The sequence below is a fragment of the Barbus barbus genome, assembly GCF_936440315.1.
Source record: "Barbus barbus genome assembly, chromosome: 45".
Classification (NCBI taxonomy): domain Eukaryota; kingdom Metazoa; phylum Chordata; class Actinopteri; order Cypriniformes; family Cyprinidae; genus Barbus; species Barbus barbus.
In genome coordinates, this window is record NC_136723.1 from 5,604,807 (window position 1) to 5,617,594 (window position 12,788).

General features: G+C 37.1%; 2 protein-coding genes across 3 annotated transcripts; one reads left to right on the forward strand and one right to left on the reverse strand.

Annotated features, from left to right (window-relative positions):
• The first annotated feature begins 11 nt into the window (after nt 1–11).
• LOC306863976 (potassium voltage-gated channel subfamily V member 2-like) lies at nt 12–2,914 on the forward strand. Its single transcript, XM_079407610.1, has 2 exons — nt 12–1,416; nt 1,935–2,914. Exons 1-2 carry the CDS (start codon nt 106–108, stop codon nt 2,175–2,177), a joined length of 1,554 nt encoding a protein of 517 aa, XP_079263736.1. The 5' UTR covers nt 12–105; the 3' UTR covers nt 2,178–2,914.
• Nucleotides 2,915–3,230: 316 nt separating this feature from the next.
• On the reverse strand, nt 3,231–12,788 carry LOC306864349 (pumilio homolog 3-like). 2 transcript variants are annotated; one of them, XM_079408334.1, is made up of 18 exons: nt 12,708–12,788; nt 12,353–12,428; nt 12,020–12,184; nt 11,798–11,936; nt 11,060–11,135; nt 10,899–10,992; nt 10,743–10,809; nt 10,383–10,557; nt 10,176–10,279; nt 9,336–9,414; nt 9,153–9,251; nt 8,995–9,048; nt 8,759–8,839; nt 8,498–8,640; nt 8,123–8,345; nt 4,881–4,968; nt 4,585–4,675; nt 3,231–3,854 (listed from the first exon to the last, which is right to left on the reverse strand). In XM_079408334.1, the coding sequence occupies exons 2-18, from the start codon at nt 12,420–12,422 to the stop codon at nt 3,728–3,730; spliced, it is 1,875 nt and encodes a 624-aa protein (XP_079264460.1). In that variant the 5' UTR covers nt 12,423–12,428; nt 12,708–12,788; the 3' UTR covers nt 3,231–3,727. The 2 variants fall into 2 exon arrangements, with proteins under 2 accessions (XP_079264460.1, XP_079264459.1); XM_079408333.1 differs by having other exon boundaries at nt 12,578–12,717.

Sequence of the window (12,788 nt, forward strand, 5' to 3'; positions counted from 1 at the left end):
TTCCTGCAGTTGCTCAGTGGTCCGATTCAGAGGTATTAGAGGCATCTAATGTCTCTACACCCCCAGTAACCTGTGCATCTGCCAGACTGAGAGGACAGTGGCACCATGATCAAGCTTAAACGCAGGAGGCAAAGCCTTTTCCCCAATTATAAACTTGGGGTCTCAGTCCCTGCTCCCAAGGATCCAGAGGATTCTGAGCTTCCTTTTGGTCAACACAACTGGGTAAAACCATGGAATTCGATGCAGGAATTAAGTAAGGATATATATGACATCTACGCAGAGTATGAAGACGATGAAGACGACAGGTTGATGTCGACCCCCAGTAAACTGTCCTCTGCTACTAAGAACTACTTGCTGAACATCAACGTAGGAGGCAAGGTCTACCAAATCTCTTACAGGGTAGCAGCAAAATATCCCAAGACAAGAATTGGCCGACTTGCAACGTATACGGACCACAACAGGAAACTCGATCTCTGTGATGATTACACTGTCCATAACAATGAGTTTTTCTTTGACAGGGATCCAGACATATTCCACAACATCTTCAACTTCTATAGGACTGGAGTTCTCTGGATCAAAGATGAATTGTGCCCACGCAATTTTTTGGAGGAGATCAACTACTGGGGTGTTCGTATCAAGAACACCCATCGCTGCTGCCGCATTTCATTTGAGGAACGGCAAGATGAACTCAATGAACAGCTGAAGGTACAACGGGAACTCGAGGCAGAGGTGGAAACTGAGGAGCATGAGGACTTGTTTCAGGATATGGCTTTCGGTCATACACGTTTCATCATTTGGAACATGATGGAGAAGCCCTTCTCATCGGTCACAGCCAAGCTTATGGCAGTAGCATCCAGTTTCTTCGTGCTGGTATCACTCGTGGCAATGACTCTCAATACAGTAGAAGAAATGCAATATACAACGACCACCGGCCAGCTGAGTGGGAAGACCTACGGTGAGTATGTTGAGACTTTCTGCATTGCGTTTTTCACCATGGAATATCTGCTCCGACTTGTGTCCACACCTAAACTCAAACACTTTGGAAGGAGCGTGCTGAATGCTGTGGACCTGATTGCAATCCTTCCGTTATATCTTCAGATGATCTTAGAGTCTTTCGAGAAAGACTATGGGAAACATGGTAGCGATATTGAGACTGTAGGACGGGTTGGTAAATTGGGGCAAGTTCTCCGCATCATGCGTCTCATGAGGATATTTCGTATCCTAAAACTAGCACGTCACTCAACTGGACTTCGAGCTTTTGGCTTCACACTCCGGCAATGCTACCAACAAGTGGGCTGTCTTTTCCTCTTCATTGCAATGGGCATTTTCACCTTCTCTGCCATGGTCTATACCGTAGAGCATGATGTGCATCAAACAAACTTCACCAGTATTCCACATGCATGGTGGTGGGCAGCTGTAAGTACATGCTTTTTCAAGTTCATTCCTTGGATAAGTGGTACTTTGGTGATACTTCGGTATCGTGATGGTATCAGGAGATAATGCAATGATACTTTAGTATATACCATGGTACTGAATGATTATCCATATATTATGGGATATACATGGTACTCCACAATACTTCTATGATTATGATGGTATATCTAACGTACGTCCAAAAATCATTGTAACATAATTTTTTATTTCTGTAAAGTACTGACAGAATCAGAGTACCTGGTGTCTGTCGGCTATAATGCTATTAAATGCTTCCTCACAACTGTGATAAATCCAAGTGGAGTATAGCATCTGTCATCAATGTGTACCTTGCCCACTATGTGTAATCCCATAATGCTCTTCTTAACCCTTCTATTTATCTTTAGAATGATGTTGTTGTTTATTTTTGGCGTATGAGAATTCATGACTGACTTTTTTATTAAACAAAGTCATTAGTCATTTTACTGGCACACTCAAGTATTCCTCATGCATTTCTTCCACAGGTGAGCATCTCCACTGTGGGCTATGGCGACATGTTTCCAGAGACTCATCTGGGCAGGATTTTTGCATTTGCATGCATCTCGTTTGGAATTATTCTCAACGGCATGCCAATCTCCATCCTGTTCAATAAATTCTCCGACTACTATTCAAAGCTGAAAGCCTATGAATACACATCCTCTATAAAGAATCGCGGGAAAGTGAGGTTTGTGAAAAGGGCTGCAAAGAAGGTTGCAGAATGTTTTTAGGCTGCCATGTGCTGACCTACTCTTTCTATCAACGGACTGATCTTTAATTCATGGACTTGGTGGTCTTCTTTTCAAAATATTCAAACCAACCAGACCAATTAAGTAACTGTCTTCAAACAAATTAGCCACTGCTTGCTTTTGTGCTGCTGGATACATGCATATTGGGGAACTTTTGTACTAGAAACAAAACGCATTTAGGCTGCTCTTACAAGGATGCCGTTAATAAATAATTGCCTTGGCACAACAATTTAATTGTCTGAGATCAATTGTCTCTTACTATTACTTTACTGCACAGTAAAAATCATATGTGCTTTATAAAATTAACCACTGCGACCACTATGGGCAATGTTAAAACAAAAGGAAGTAATCCAGGGTAGACAAACACTGCTTCAAATAATCAGTTGAAGGTTTTAACATCTGGCTGAGCACAAGCTCAGCTTCAGTACTTTTTTTATATATAATTTTGTATAGGCATGTAAGTTTCAATAAAAAAAAAAAAGCCGATTTATGATTTACATCAACTGGAAACACTCTGAGCAGGACAGATTGCAAAGAGATTTCCTATAAGGCTAACTTCTGTACTGGCAGGGCTATTTGGCAACAACTTACAGTGCTTTAAAAACCATTCAGAGATGACATCCTCACTACAATAGCTTGGTGTGCTATGTGACAATTACAAAAACTTGACGACTTAATAAAGGATGGCCATTGTGACGTCCATAAGAATGTAGACAACTAAAATGGAATTAAATCTGAAAAGCATGCTCATGCAGGCATTGATAATCCTTGAAAGATTAATCCTTGGGGATCATTGAAGTCCCAAGGACAGATGGAAGTAGAGCAGGGCAACAAAATTAATTTTCAAGCACACATACATGCCTCCATATTCAAAGCTAGTTTTCATATTTTTTTATTATTTTTGGGTGAAACTACCCTTTTAACATGTCTGTTAACAACTTTATTTTGAAAGATTGTATTATTTCTAGTATTACTACTATTCTATTATAATTATTATTTAAATACAAACTAATAAAATATATTTCAAAAGTAATTCATTCAGAATCTGCATTAGATTTATTGCAACAATTTATAAACAAATCTAAATAGAAATAAATAGAAATCTCTGGATTGCATTTCACCTCAAATCAAAAGAAAAAACAATTATAAAAATAATGGTACGTCCTTTAAGTATTTTGTATTGACCTTTTAATAAGTTTCTCGTAATAGAAGTGAAAATCACGTAGTCTTTGACTTTTTTTAATCAGCATATATAAAATGTTGTGCAAGAAATAGTATCAGGATTTTTAAATAGCATTTCTGTCCACATTATAACATCATTTGCTTAATTTATGAAAATGTTTCCATTGATTTTGGGGGTGAAATAACCTGTATAAACATGTTCTTGAATGGTTTCATGAAATTAAAAAGAAAAATAACAATAAAAAGAAATAAAAAAACCCAGGTATTTTTGCATGTTTTGTATTTACATACATCAGCATATAAATTCACAATTCAAATTTAAAAAACTAACAAAAATCTGATTTGGCATATCAGGCCAGTTTTTCAAGCAGAACCTCAACTCCTTTAGAGTTCTGGACCTTCTGTAGTTCAGGAAGGATGGATTTCAGCATAACTTTCACTTCTTCAGCAACGCTTTCATCTGCACTCTGGAGAAGGCTGTGGAAACGCAACGAAAACCAAAAAAAGCAGCTGAAACTTCAATCAAATACAATTAACCAATGCACAGATCCACTCATATGTTAAACGTGTCTCTGCATACAGCAGGGGGTTCATTTATTTTATATTTGATTGGTGGGAAAATGACATCAGCATAAACAAACAGTCTAGGCTAAAAATATAAAGAAACATCTCTCACTGCTTAAAGTCTTAGAGAGATTATAAAAGGTCATGCACAAAGACTGAGGCCGAGATGGGGAGTGGAAAGAACCCATAATCCTTTGCAGCATATAACTCAAGGGTTTGCCTGCTTCAATGGCAGCTGGGAGCCACAGTTTAGCCCTTTATTAGCATACAGACAACAGCATAGAATAATGAAGCAGGACTGTGGAAGATGTGCTTAACCTAAAGCTCACTGTAGGGAACTCCTCCAGCTAATGTGATGTGATGGCGTGATGGAAAAGCAGCAAATTTGCTGCGATAGAGAGCTTGGGATGTCATAGTAGAAGCACTTTTGGAGGCTTTGTAAAGCTTTAAAACATGAATGATTGTACAGGGATGTTCTTCTGTGTGTATTCAGAGTATTTAACCAGCGCTCACAGAACAATGGCTGCTGTGCGGTGTTACTCCCACCAATTCAAAAGCACATTTTCTATCTTACTAGAGGGCATAAAAGGGAGTGTATTTCGTTATTTTTAGATCCGTTCATTTGTGGAGGTCATAAACTTACCAACAAAGAACAATGGCACCACGGTTGACTGAAGCCCACGTCTTGAGGTTCTCCAACCCCACCTTCTCCAGAAGAATCCTGGAAAAACGCTCTGGGGAATAAAATAAGGCAGGACAGGCCAGTAAAACATTTGTTCACATTGGAAAGCAGCTCAATTTGTTTTTATTAGCAAGTTTACATAAAGAAAATGACTTCTAAGAATGGAAAAGGAAATCCAAAAGTATTCTCAAAATTCCCATCAAGCTTTTAAGCCCAAAGCTGTGACCCATGACGTGAGTGTGTCATTTTGTACTTGCCTTCTCTCTCTGCCTCCTTCATCTTAGCATCCTGCTCGATCAACCATTTCAACACCAGATGACCAGCGGGGTGTTCTGCCATATGAAGCTACAGGAAACACAATTATCAAACCATTACCTTTAAAAAAAATTTTTTTAAATCTAAATGTTTCACACTGGACCCCTGTATGTTTCAGTTTCTGAATATTTCTTTAGTTAAAAAAAAAAAGAAAAAAAAAAAAAAGTAACACTTTACAATAGGGTCCCATTTTTTGATGCATTATGTAACATTAACACGGGGCATTTGTTACAGTACTTATTCATCTTTGCTATTGTTAGTTATTAAAAAGTACAACTGTTCATTGCTAGTTCAGGTCCATTAAATAAACAAATACAACTGTTGATGTTAATGTATTAGTAAATTTGCACTTAAAATGAATAAATTCATTTCCATTCTTAGTTCATGTCAAATATTTCTATTGAAAAAAAACTAACACTTTATAATAGTATCCCATTAATGCATTAACTAACATTAGGCAGCAAAAAGCAATACATTATAGTATTTAATCATCTTTGTTAATGTTAATTAATAAAAATACAACTTGTTTATTGTTAGTTCATGTTAGCTCAAATCCATTAAACAATATGAACATAGTTTAGTTGGTAACACTTTATTTTACGGTTACATCTATTAGTTGCTTATTAGCATACATATTACTATAATAATAGCCATTAGTACTAATTAAGCACGTTAAGCCTTATTCTACATCCCTAATCCTACCCAATACCTAAACTTAACAACTACCTTACTATTAACTATTAATAAGCAGCAAATTAAGAATTTGAGGGAAAAGTCGTAGTTAATAGTTAACAAGCGTTACCTATTCTAAAGTGTGACTTTAGTTTGGGGGCCAATTCTCATTAACTAACTAACTATTAGGTACAAATTTTGCATCAAACTCTTAATTTTCTGCCTATTAAAAGGTGCACTAAGGAACAGAGAAATTGAAGATGAAAAAAACATTAAAAAGAAGGGTTACGATCAGGCAAGAGGTAGGACCTGCGTAAATGGCGCTGGAGAGAAACTCAAGGAGTGGGAAGGGCTCGAATCGGACGCCGAGGTTGGGTTGTTTCTTGAAAGGCGAGCAGCGTTGATTTTGCTTTTCACACAACTTATGTGTTGGCTTTTGTTTGAATATGCTTGTGTAACCTTTGCTTGTTTCCACGATCATCGTTGCCATGGTTGTGTGCATATGCGTGGGGCGGAGATATAAAAATAGGGGCGAGGTCCTGTTGGGCTATGGGCGTGTTTGTATTGGTGCTTTCAAATGTCAACATTGTTTGGCAAAAATCGCTTAGTGCACGTTTAATAGTTAGTAAGATAGTTGTTAATTTCAGGTAATTTCAGTTGTTAATTTCAGGTAGAGTTAAAGGAACACTGACGCAGAGCCTAATTAAGTAGTCCCCAGCTAGGAAACTAGTAATGATATACCTGGGGACTACTTTCAGGCACTGCGTAATATCATTGCTCCTGCTGCACCCATTGTAAAGGCAGCGAAGTTCCTTGATTATTACTCCGGAATCAGAGTATAGTTCCTAACATATCGGTCTAGAAAATCCCAACTTTTAATTTTCCGTCAGTCTTAGTACACAATGCAACTACAGAAGAGTCAAGTTTTAAAATAGGAAAAATATTGAAACTCTTTGGTCATTTTTGAGCAAGATGCTAACGGTCTAATCAGAATCAATGATCTATGCTAAGCTAAGCTAAAAGTGCTACCACCAGACCCGGAGATCGGCTAAATGGATTCAAAAACGGTAAAACTCAACTGTTTAACTCTTGGGGAGTTGTAAAATGAACCTATTTTCAAAAAAAGTGGAGTGTTCCTTTAAGGGAATAAGGCATTAATATGTGCTTTATAAACTTACTAATAAACAGCCAATATACTAGTAATATTTATGCTAATAAGCAACTACATAGTGACAACTGGTCCTTATACTAAAGCGTCACCGTAAATTTTGAAAATAAGATGAACAAATGATTTAGAAGTATTTTTCATTGTTAGTTTGCGTTAACTAATATTGTCTAATCTAATGTTAGAACCTTCAGGGATAGTTCACCCAAAACCAAACAAACAGCTGATGGTCTCATTGCCTTAAAGTTTTTTTGTCTCTCTCCATACTATAGAAGTCAATGACTGTTGATCAACTGTTTGGTTACCAATATTCTTCATAATATGTTCTTTTGTGTTCATCAGAAGAAAGAAATTCATATAGTCTTGTAACAACATGACGGTAAGTAAATAGTGACAATTTGTATATTTGGTTGAACTTTTCCTTTAAGTCAGGGGTCACCAAGTTCAGTCCTGGAGGGCCGGTGTCCTGCAGAGTTTAGCTCCAACCCTAATCAAACACACCTGAAGCATCTAATCAAAGTCTTACTAGACATACTTGAAACTTCCAGGCAGGTGTGTTGAGGCAAGTTGGAGCTAAACTCTGCAGGACACGGCCCTCCAGGATCAAGTTTGATGACCCGTGCTTTAAGTAATACCAAAATAATAATTAAAAAAATATCTACGCATTTTGTGCCATTAAGCGATTTTTAAATGAAGATAATGTTAATTACAAATAAATAAATATGGTCAAAGTATCTAATTAAAGGGAAAGTTCACCCAAAAATGAAAATTCTGTCATTAATTACTCACCCTCATGTCGTTCCAAACCCGTGAGACCTTTGTTCATCTTCAGAACACAAATTGAGATATTTGGATGAAATCCGAGAGCTTTCTCCATAAACCCTCCATAAACAGCAAGGGTACTACCACGGTCAAGGCACAGAAACGTAGCAAAAACATTGTTAAAATAATCCATGTGACATCAGGGGTTCAACCGTAATTTTATGAAGCTACGAGAATACTTTTTGGGCATAAAGAAAACAAAAATAATGACTTTATTCAACAGTTCTTCTCTCTCAAGTCACCGTCTGCCTCCATTATCGACGCATGCATGTGCACGTAAACAACGCATGCTGCCTTGATCGTGGTAGGACCCTTGCTGTTTACGGAGGGTTAGAAAGCTCTCAGATTTCATCAAAAATATGTATTCTGAAGATGAACAAAGGTCATACAGGTTTGGAATGACATGAGGGTGAGTAATTAATGGCAGAATTAGAATTTTGGGGTGAACTAGCCCTTTAATTCTGGTATTACTGCCAGTGCTATAAATGTCTTTAGCATTATGTCTGAAACCTGTAGATTCGTTACCTGGCCATCATCTCCTCCCGGTATGAGGGGTTCGGCTGCCAGGGCCGCCACAGCCTCCATGGCAGGTCTGAGATCTCCGATGGCCGCGCCTAGGATGTCACTCACAGCCACACTACACGCTTTATCCATGACCATAGACTGAGCGTTCTTACACAAGTACTTCAGCAGCGGAGGAGACACGGCCTCCAGCAGCTCCTTCCTCCTGATCGCGACATCCTTCTTACTAGAAGAGGAAAAACATATGCTTCAGCATTTGAGTACTGCACTTCTTCATCCTTTATCTTCCATCTGACACTATTTTAGGGCTGTGGTTGGCACTTATCACTCAAATGCAGTACGTCAATAGAAGAGAGGGCCTTTTCTCACACAACATACCTGTGTGCATTGCCGTCACCTTTCTCAAGCACCTGAATGATCTCAGGTAAGATATGGGCAGGGTCTCTTGGGCTCAGCAGGTAAATCAGTACCTTTTTACCATATTTATTGCTGATTATTTCAGATAGGGAACTAACCATTTCCTGAGAGTAAAATAAACATTAACTTAGAAATATTAAATCATTTAGATATTAGAAATTATAAACCACCAACTACTAAATAAATAATATCTAACTTGAGGAAAAACTAAAGAGCACTTACGGAGATGATAATTTGTTTGACCAACTTGGTGTCATCGATGCAATCAAATGCAGCCAACAGTGCAAGATGAGCATATTCACCCTGAAAATACATTCATTTTTAATCTGATGGACTGAAATGAATCCATTAACTGGATTATATAAAATATCATTCAGATTCACTCATCCAGATTTATATTCAAAATATAATTGAGATTCAACCATTCATAGCTTGTATAGAAAAGAAAGCCAGCTTACCATTGCAAACTTTGCAATATATGATTTCATAGTTTTTACTATAACTTTTCTGTCCTGAAAAAAAGAGCACAGACAGATAAAAAAAAAAAAAGGTCACACTAAAAGCAAACGCCAGCAATCAAGTCGTCTAAAATAATGCGTCTAAAAAGAGTGCTAACCTTGGGTGTGCCGTGCCATAAACAGTGCATGGTGACTCTGGCTCCATCATGTGTGTGAGCCATGTACACGACCGCCTCTCTGATGGACTCTATCATCTCCTGAAAGGACATCACACCACAACAGACATTAGACAGCAAGCAACAGTAAACAGAGTGGAGGACATCGCTGGTCACAACACTCACCGTTCTCTGTTTGGCTGGAGCGTTCTCAAAGAAGTCCAGAAAAACTTTGTGGACCAATGAATGTTTAATGACAGCCTCCCTGTAGAGGGAACGTAATGCATTAATACACCCAAAAATGACATATTAAGAGAAGAGAAGTCGCATGCCGGTACTGATGGAAGGTATGATGTATGACAGTAAAAAAAATGGATGAATTTTTTGTACAAAGTATAATTTTCCCATTACTCTTGTAGCATTTATGCATATTTTGAATTTGATTTTCATTTCTATTTTACATTTTTGTTTAAATGTTAGCAATTTTACTATGTGCTTTTGACTTTAATGTTTCTATTTGGCCCTAATTTATTTCAGTTTTAGCAATTTAATATTTAAATAACCCTATTTAAATTCATTTATTTGCTATCACAACATTTCTAATTTACATTGATTTTGTTTTTAACTCAGGTGTTACATAATCCCCTTTTTGCAGTGGTTTGAGAATTGTATTTTCTCTGTTAAAATCATCATAATCATAACTTTTGCTTTGAATTCATTAAATAAATTAAAATAAATAAACTAGCATCCAGACTTCAAAGATTTGTATTTAATTCATTAATTAACCACCTGATAAATAAACAGGCATTACCTTTACATTGCATTTTATAATACATAAACCACATTTTTTAGCAGGAGTTCTAGCAAAAATAATTTGGGTAACGATGTATTCAGTCGCAGTGATCTAATATCTCGAGGGCTGTCATGCCCCATGACCCAAACAAAAAAAAACTGACCATGTATATATAAATATAGCAATTAAACAAACCTAATGCAAGATTCCAGTAGACAGCCCTAAAAACTCACTTCTGTGCCATTGGTGTGAGGATCTTCTTCATTTCATCCATGATGCTCTCTAATTTCAGTGGATTTGCTTCCAAAACCTTGTTTAACGTGGGACAAACTGAGGACTGCAAAAAACAACACGTTATCACCAACATTGCGGACAACTAACACACTGATCTATGTACTTCAGAAACAAAGCTTCAACCCAATAGTTCAGAGCTCGAGTACCTTGCAGACTTGGAATGTGTTTCCGTAGAGCTCCTCCGTGAGCATGAGCCTCTGGGACAGGATGGCCTTGTCGTTGTAAGCGTACTCGACTACTGAAGACGCCTCGGAGTGCCTGAGCATCTGTCTGACGTTCCCCTTAAAAGCCGACATCACTTCCCCTGCCTGCTGTTTACTCCTACAGGAGAAATCAGTATTATTTAAAACTCCTGTTTGGATGGATCATAAAAATCATGGATGGTTTCTCATTCTGAATCAAGCCTGAAGTCAAACACTGTTCACACTCTCAGGAGAGCATGTTACTTGCTTCATGTTTTTCAGAATAACTGCATTATAATTTACTGAGAAACTGACGTGACTTACCCATACATTAGAAACTTTTTCACAATGTTTCTGGCATATTTCGATTTACTCAAGTCCACAATGTGCTCTAGAAAGGAAAGCACCCCGGTAAAAAGGATGAGGAGAGACAATCACGTCACATAAATTCAGTTTCATTGCACTGATGAGAAGACCAACCTTTGAGTTCATCGAAGACCTCCCGTCTCTGCTCGTCACTGCCAAACTGAATAAAACACTGAAGCACTCGGGTGGAGTCATGAGCAAACGCAATCTAGCAAAGAAAAGTGACTTACAATAAAATACTGCAATATTTCAAAAAATGAATACTCTTCACTTACCGTTTTAATCTTTCCCTTCACAAGGCTCTGTAGTTCCTTCATCAGTTTGGTTCTTTTTTGCTTGTCACAGTCCTTCCTGCATTTACACAAAACACATTGATTTGAGTGCTTCTCCAAGTTTATGTCCTATGGTATTTATTTAAAAATTACTTTGTTCATTTATTAGGAATGAGCTTTGCTTTGATACTAAACAATTAACTCAAATTTATGTATTTATTGTTTTAAGGAAATCACATTAAAAGTTTCTTGAACTCGTGTTTTTGTCACTTTTATTAAAAAATATTATTAAATAAACAACTTTAGAACTTATACAAAGTACCATACACATAACCACTTAAGTATTTCCTGTCAAAATGATCTAAAAACAATTGCCGTCTAAACAAATCAATTTTATGACAAAGTCAGATAAATATCAACTTTGTCTGTACATAACAATCTGACCATAACAACAGAAAATATAACATATATTTATTCGGCATCGTTTCTAATCAAATTATGCGAGATGTGTGGAAATATTATTCATTGTGTGCATTTACAATGCATAAAATCATTACTTCCCACCACAGACAGAAATGTGATGGAAATGACATTTGATGATGGTTCAGAAAATAAGAGAGATTATTATTATAGTTACTATTATTATTTGACAGCATCAAAAGGGCTTAAAAGACCCATAACAACAACAAAAACACCTATAGACAACATTCTCGCATGTAATAAATAATTATAAACACTTACCGCCTTACAATTTCCCACACTTGCTTTGCTCTGCTTACAATCTGGTAACTCTCTTTTTTATCATTCTGCTGGCGATTGTGCTTCAACTCTTTCTTTTTTTGTTTGAATTCATCCCATTTAGGTTTCTTCCCTTCAGAGCCTGTCAAAGAAAATGGTATTGATTTATAACCCCTTGAAAAACCACAAAACTCCTCCAAAATTAGATAATTGTGATATTTGTACCTCCATCTTTTTTGCCTCCCGGGTGTTTTCTCTTCTTGGTGAACTTTCCATCTGCTGGTTTTCTGTTGAATTTCCGTGGTCCTCCATCTCCAGCTGATGTGTGTAAAGTCTTGTCTTTGTCTGTGTTGTGAGGCTTGAATGGTCGTGCTTTTCCTCCTGGTTTTCCTAATAAAAGTAACATTAAACAGATATTAATACTTTGTAAGAATATATTAGTAAGCAGAGATTGTCAATACAGACCTGTTGGTTTATGGGTTGTTTACAATCACACAGCAAACTTGAAAACGAAGTCAGGTTAGAGATCTTACTGCATAATATTAAAAAAAAAGATACCTTTTGACTTGAATGACGCTTTCTTCCCGTCTCTAGGCGTGAATGACTTCTTTCTTGGTTTGGCCTCCATACTAGACTGCAAGTGGTTAATTAACTTTGTTAGATTATTGACTTAAATATATATTGTAATTCTAGAAGCAGAAAAATTAACCGAATTGTTTCATTATAGAACCATATAGTGTCCATATCTTGCTAAGAACGTTTCTATAGCGGCTTATAAATCACCTTAAATATACTGGCAGGCATGTAGTCTAATAAATGTTACACATATACAATATTGAAACACTTCTTGTCCAAAAAGAGAGGCAATTTCGCTATTCTTCTACAAAACGATGAAACACGTTTTCACACTTACCCATGTGTGCACAGACAAATCACTTTACGGCATCTGAAGTCCACGCAAGTGTCGTAAGTGAGTCTGTTTGCGACAGTCAAG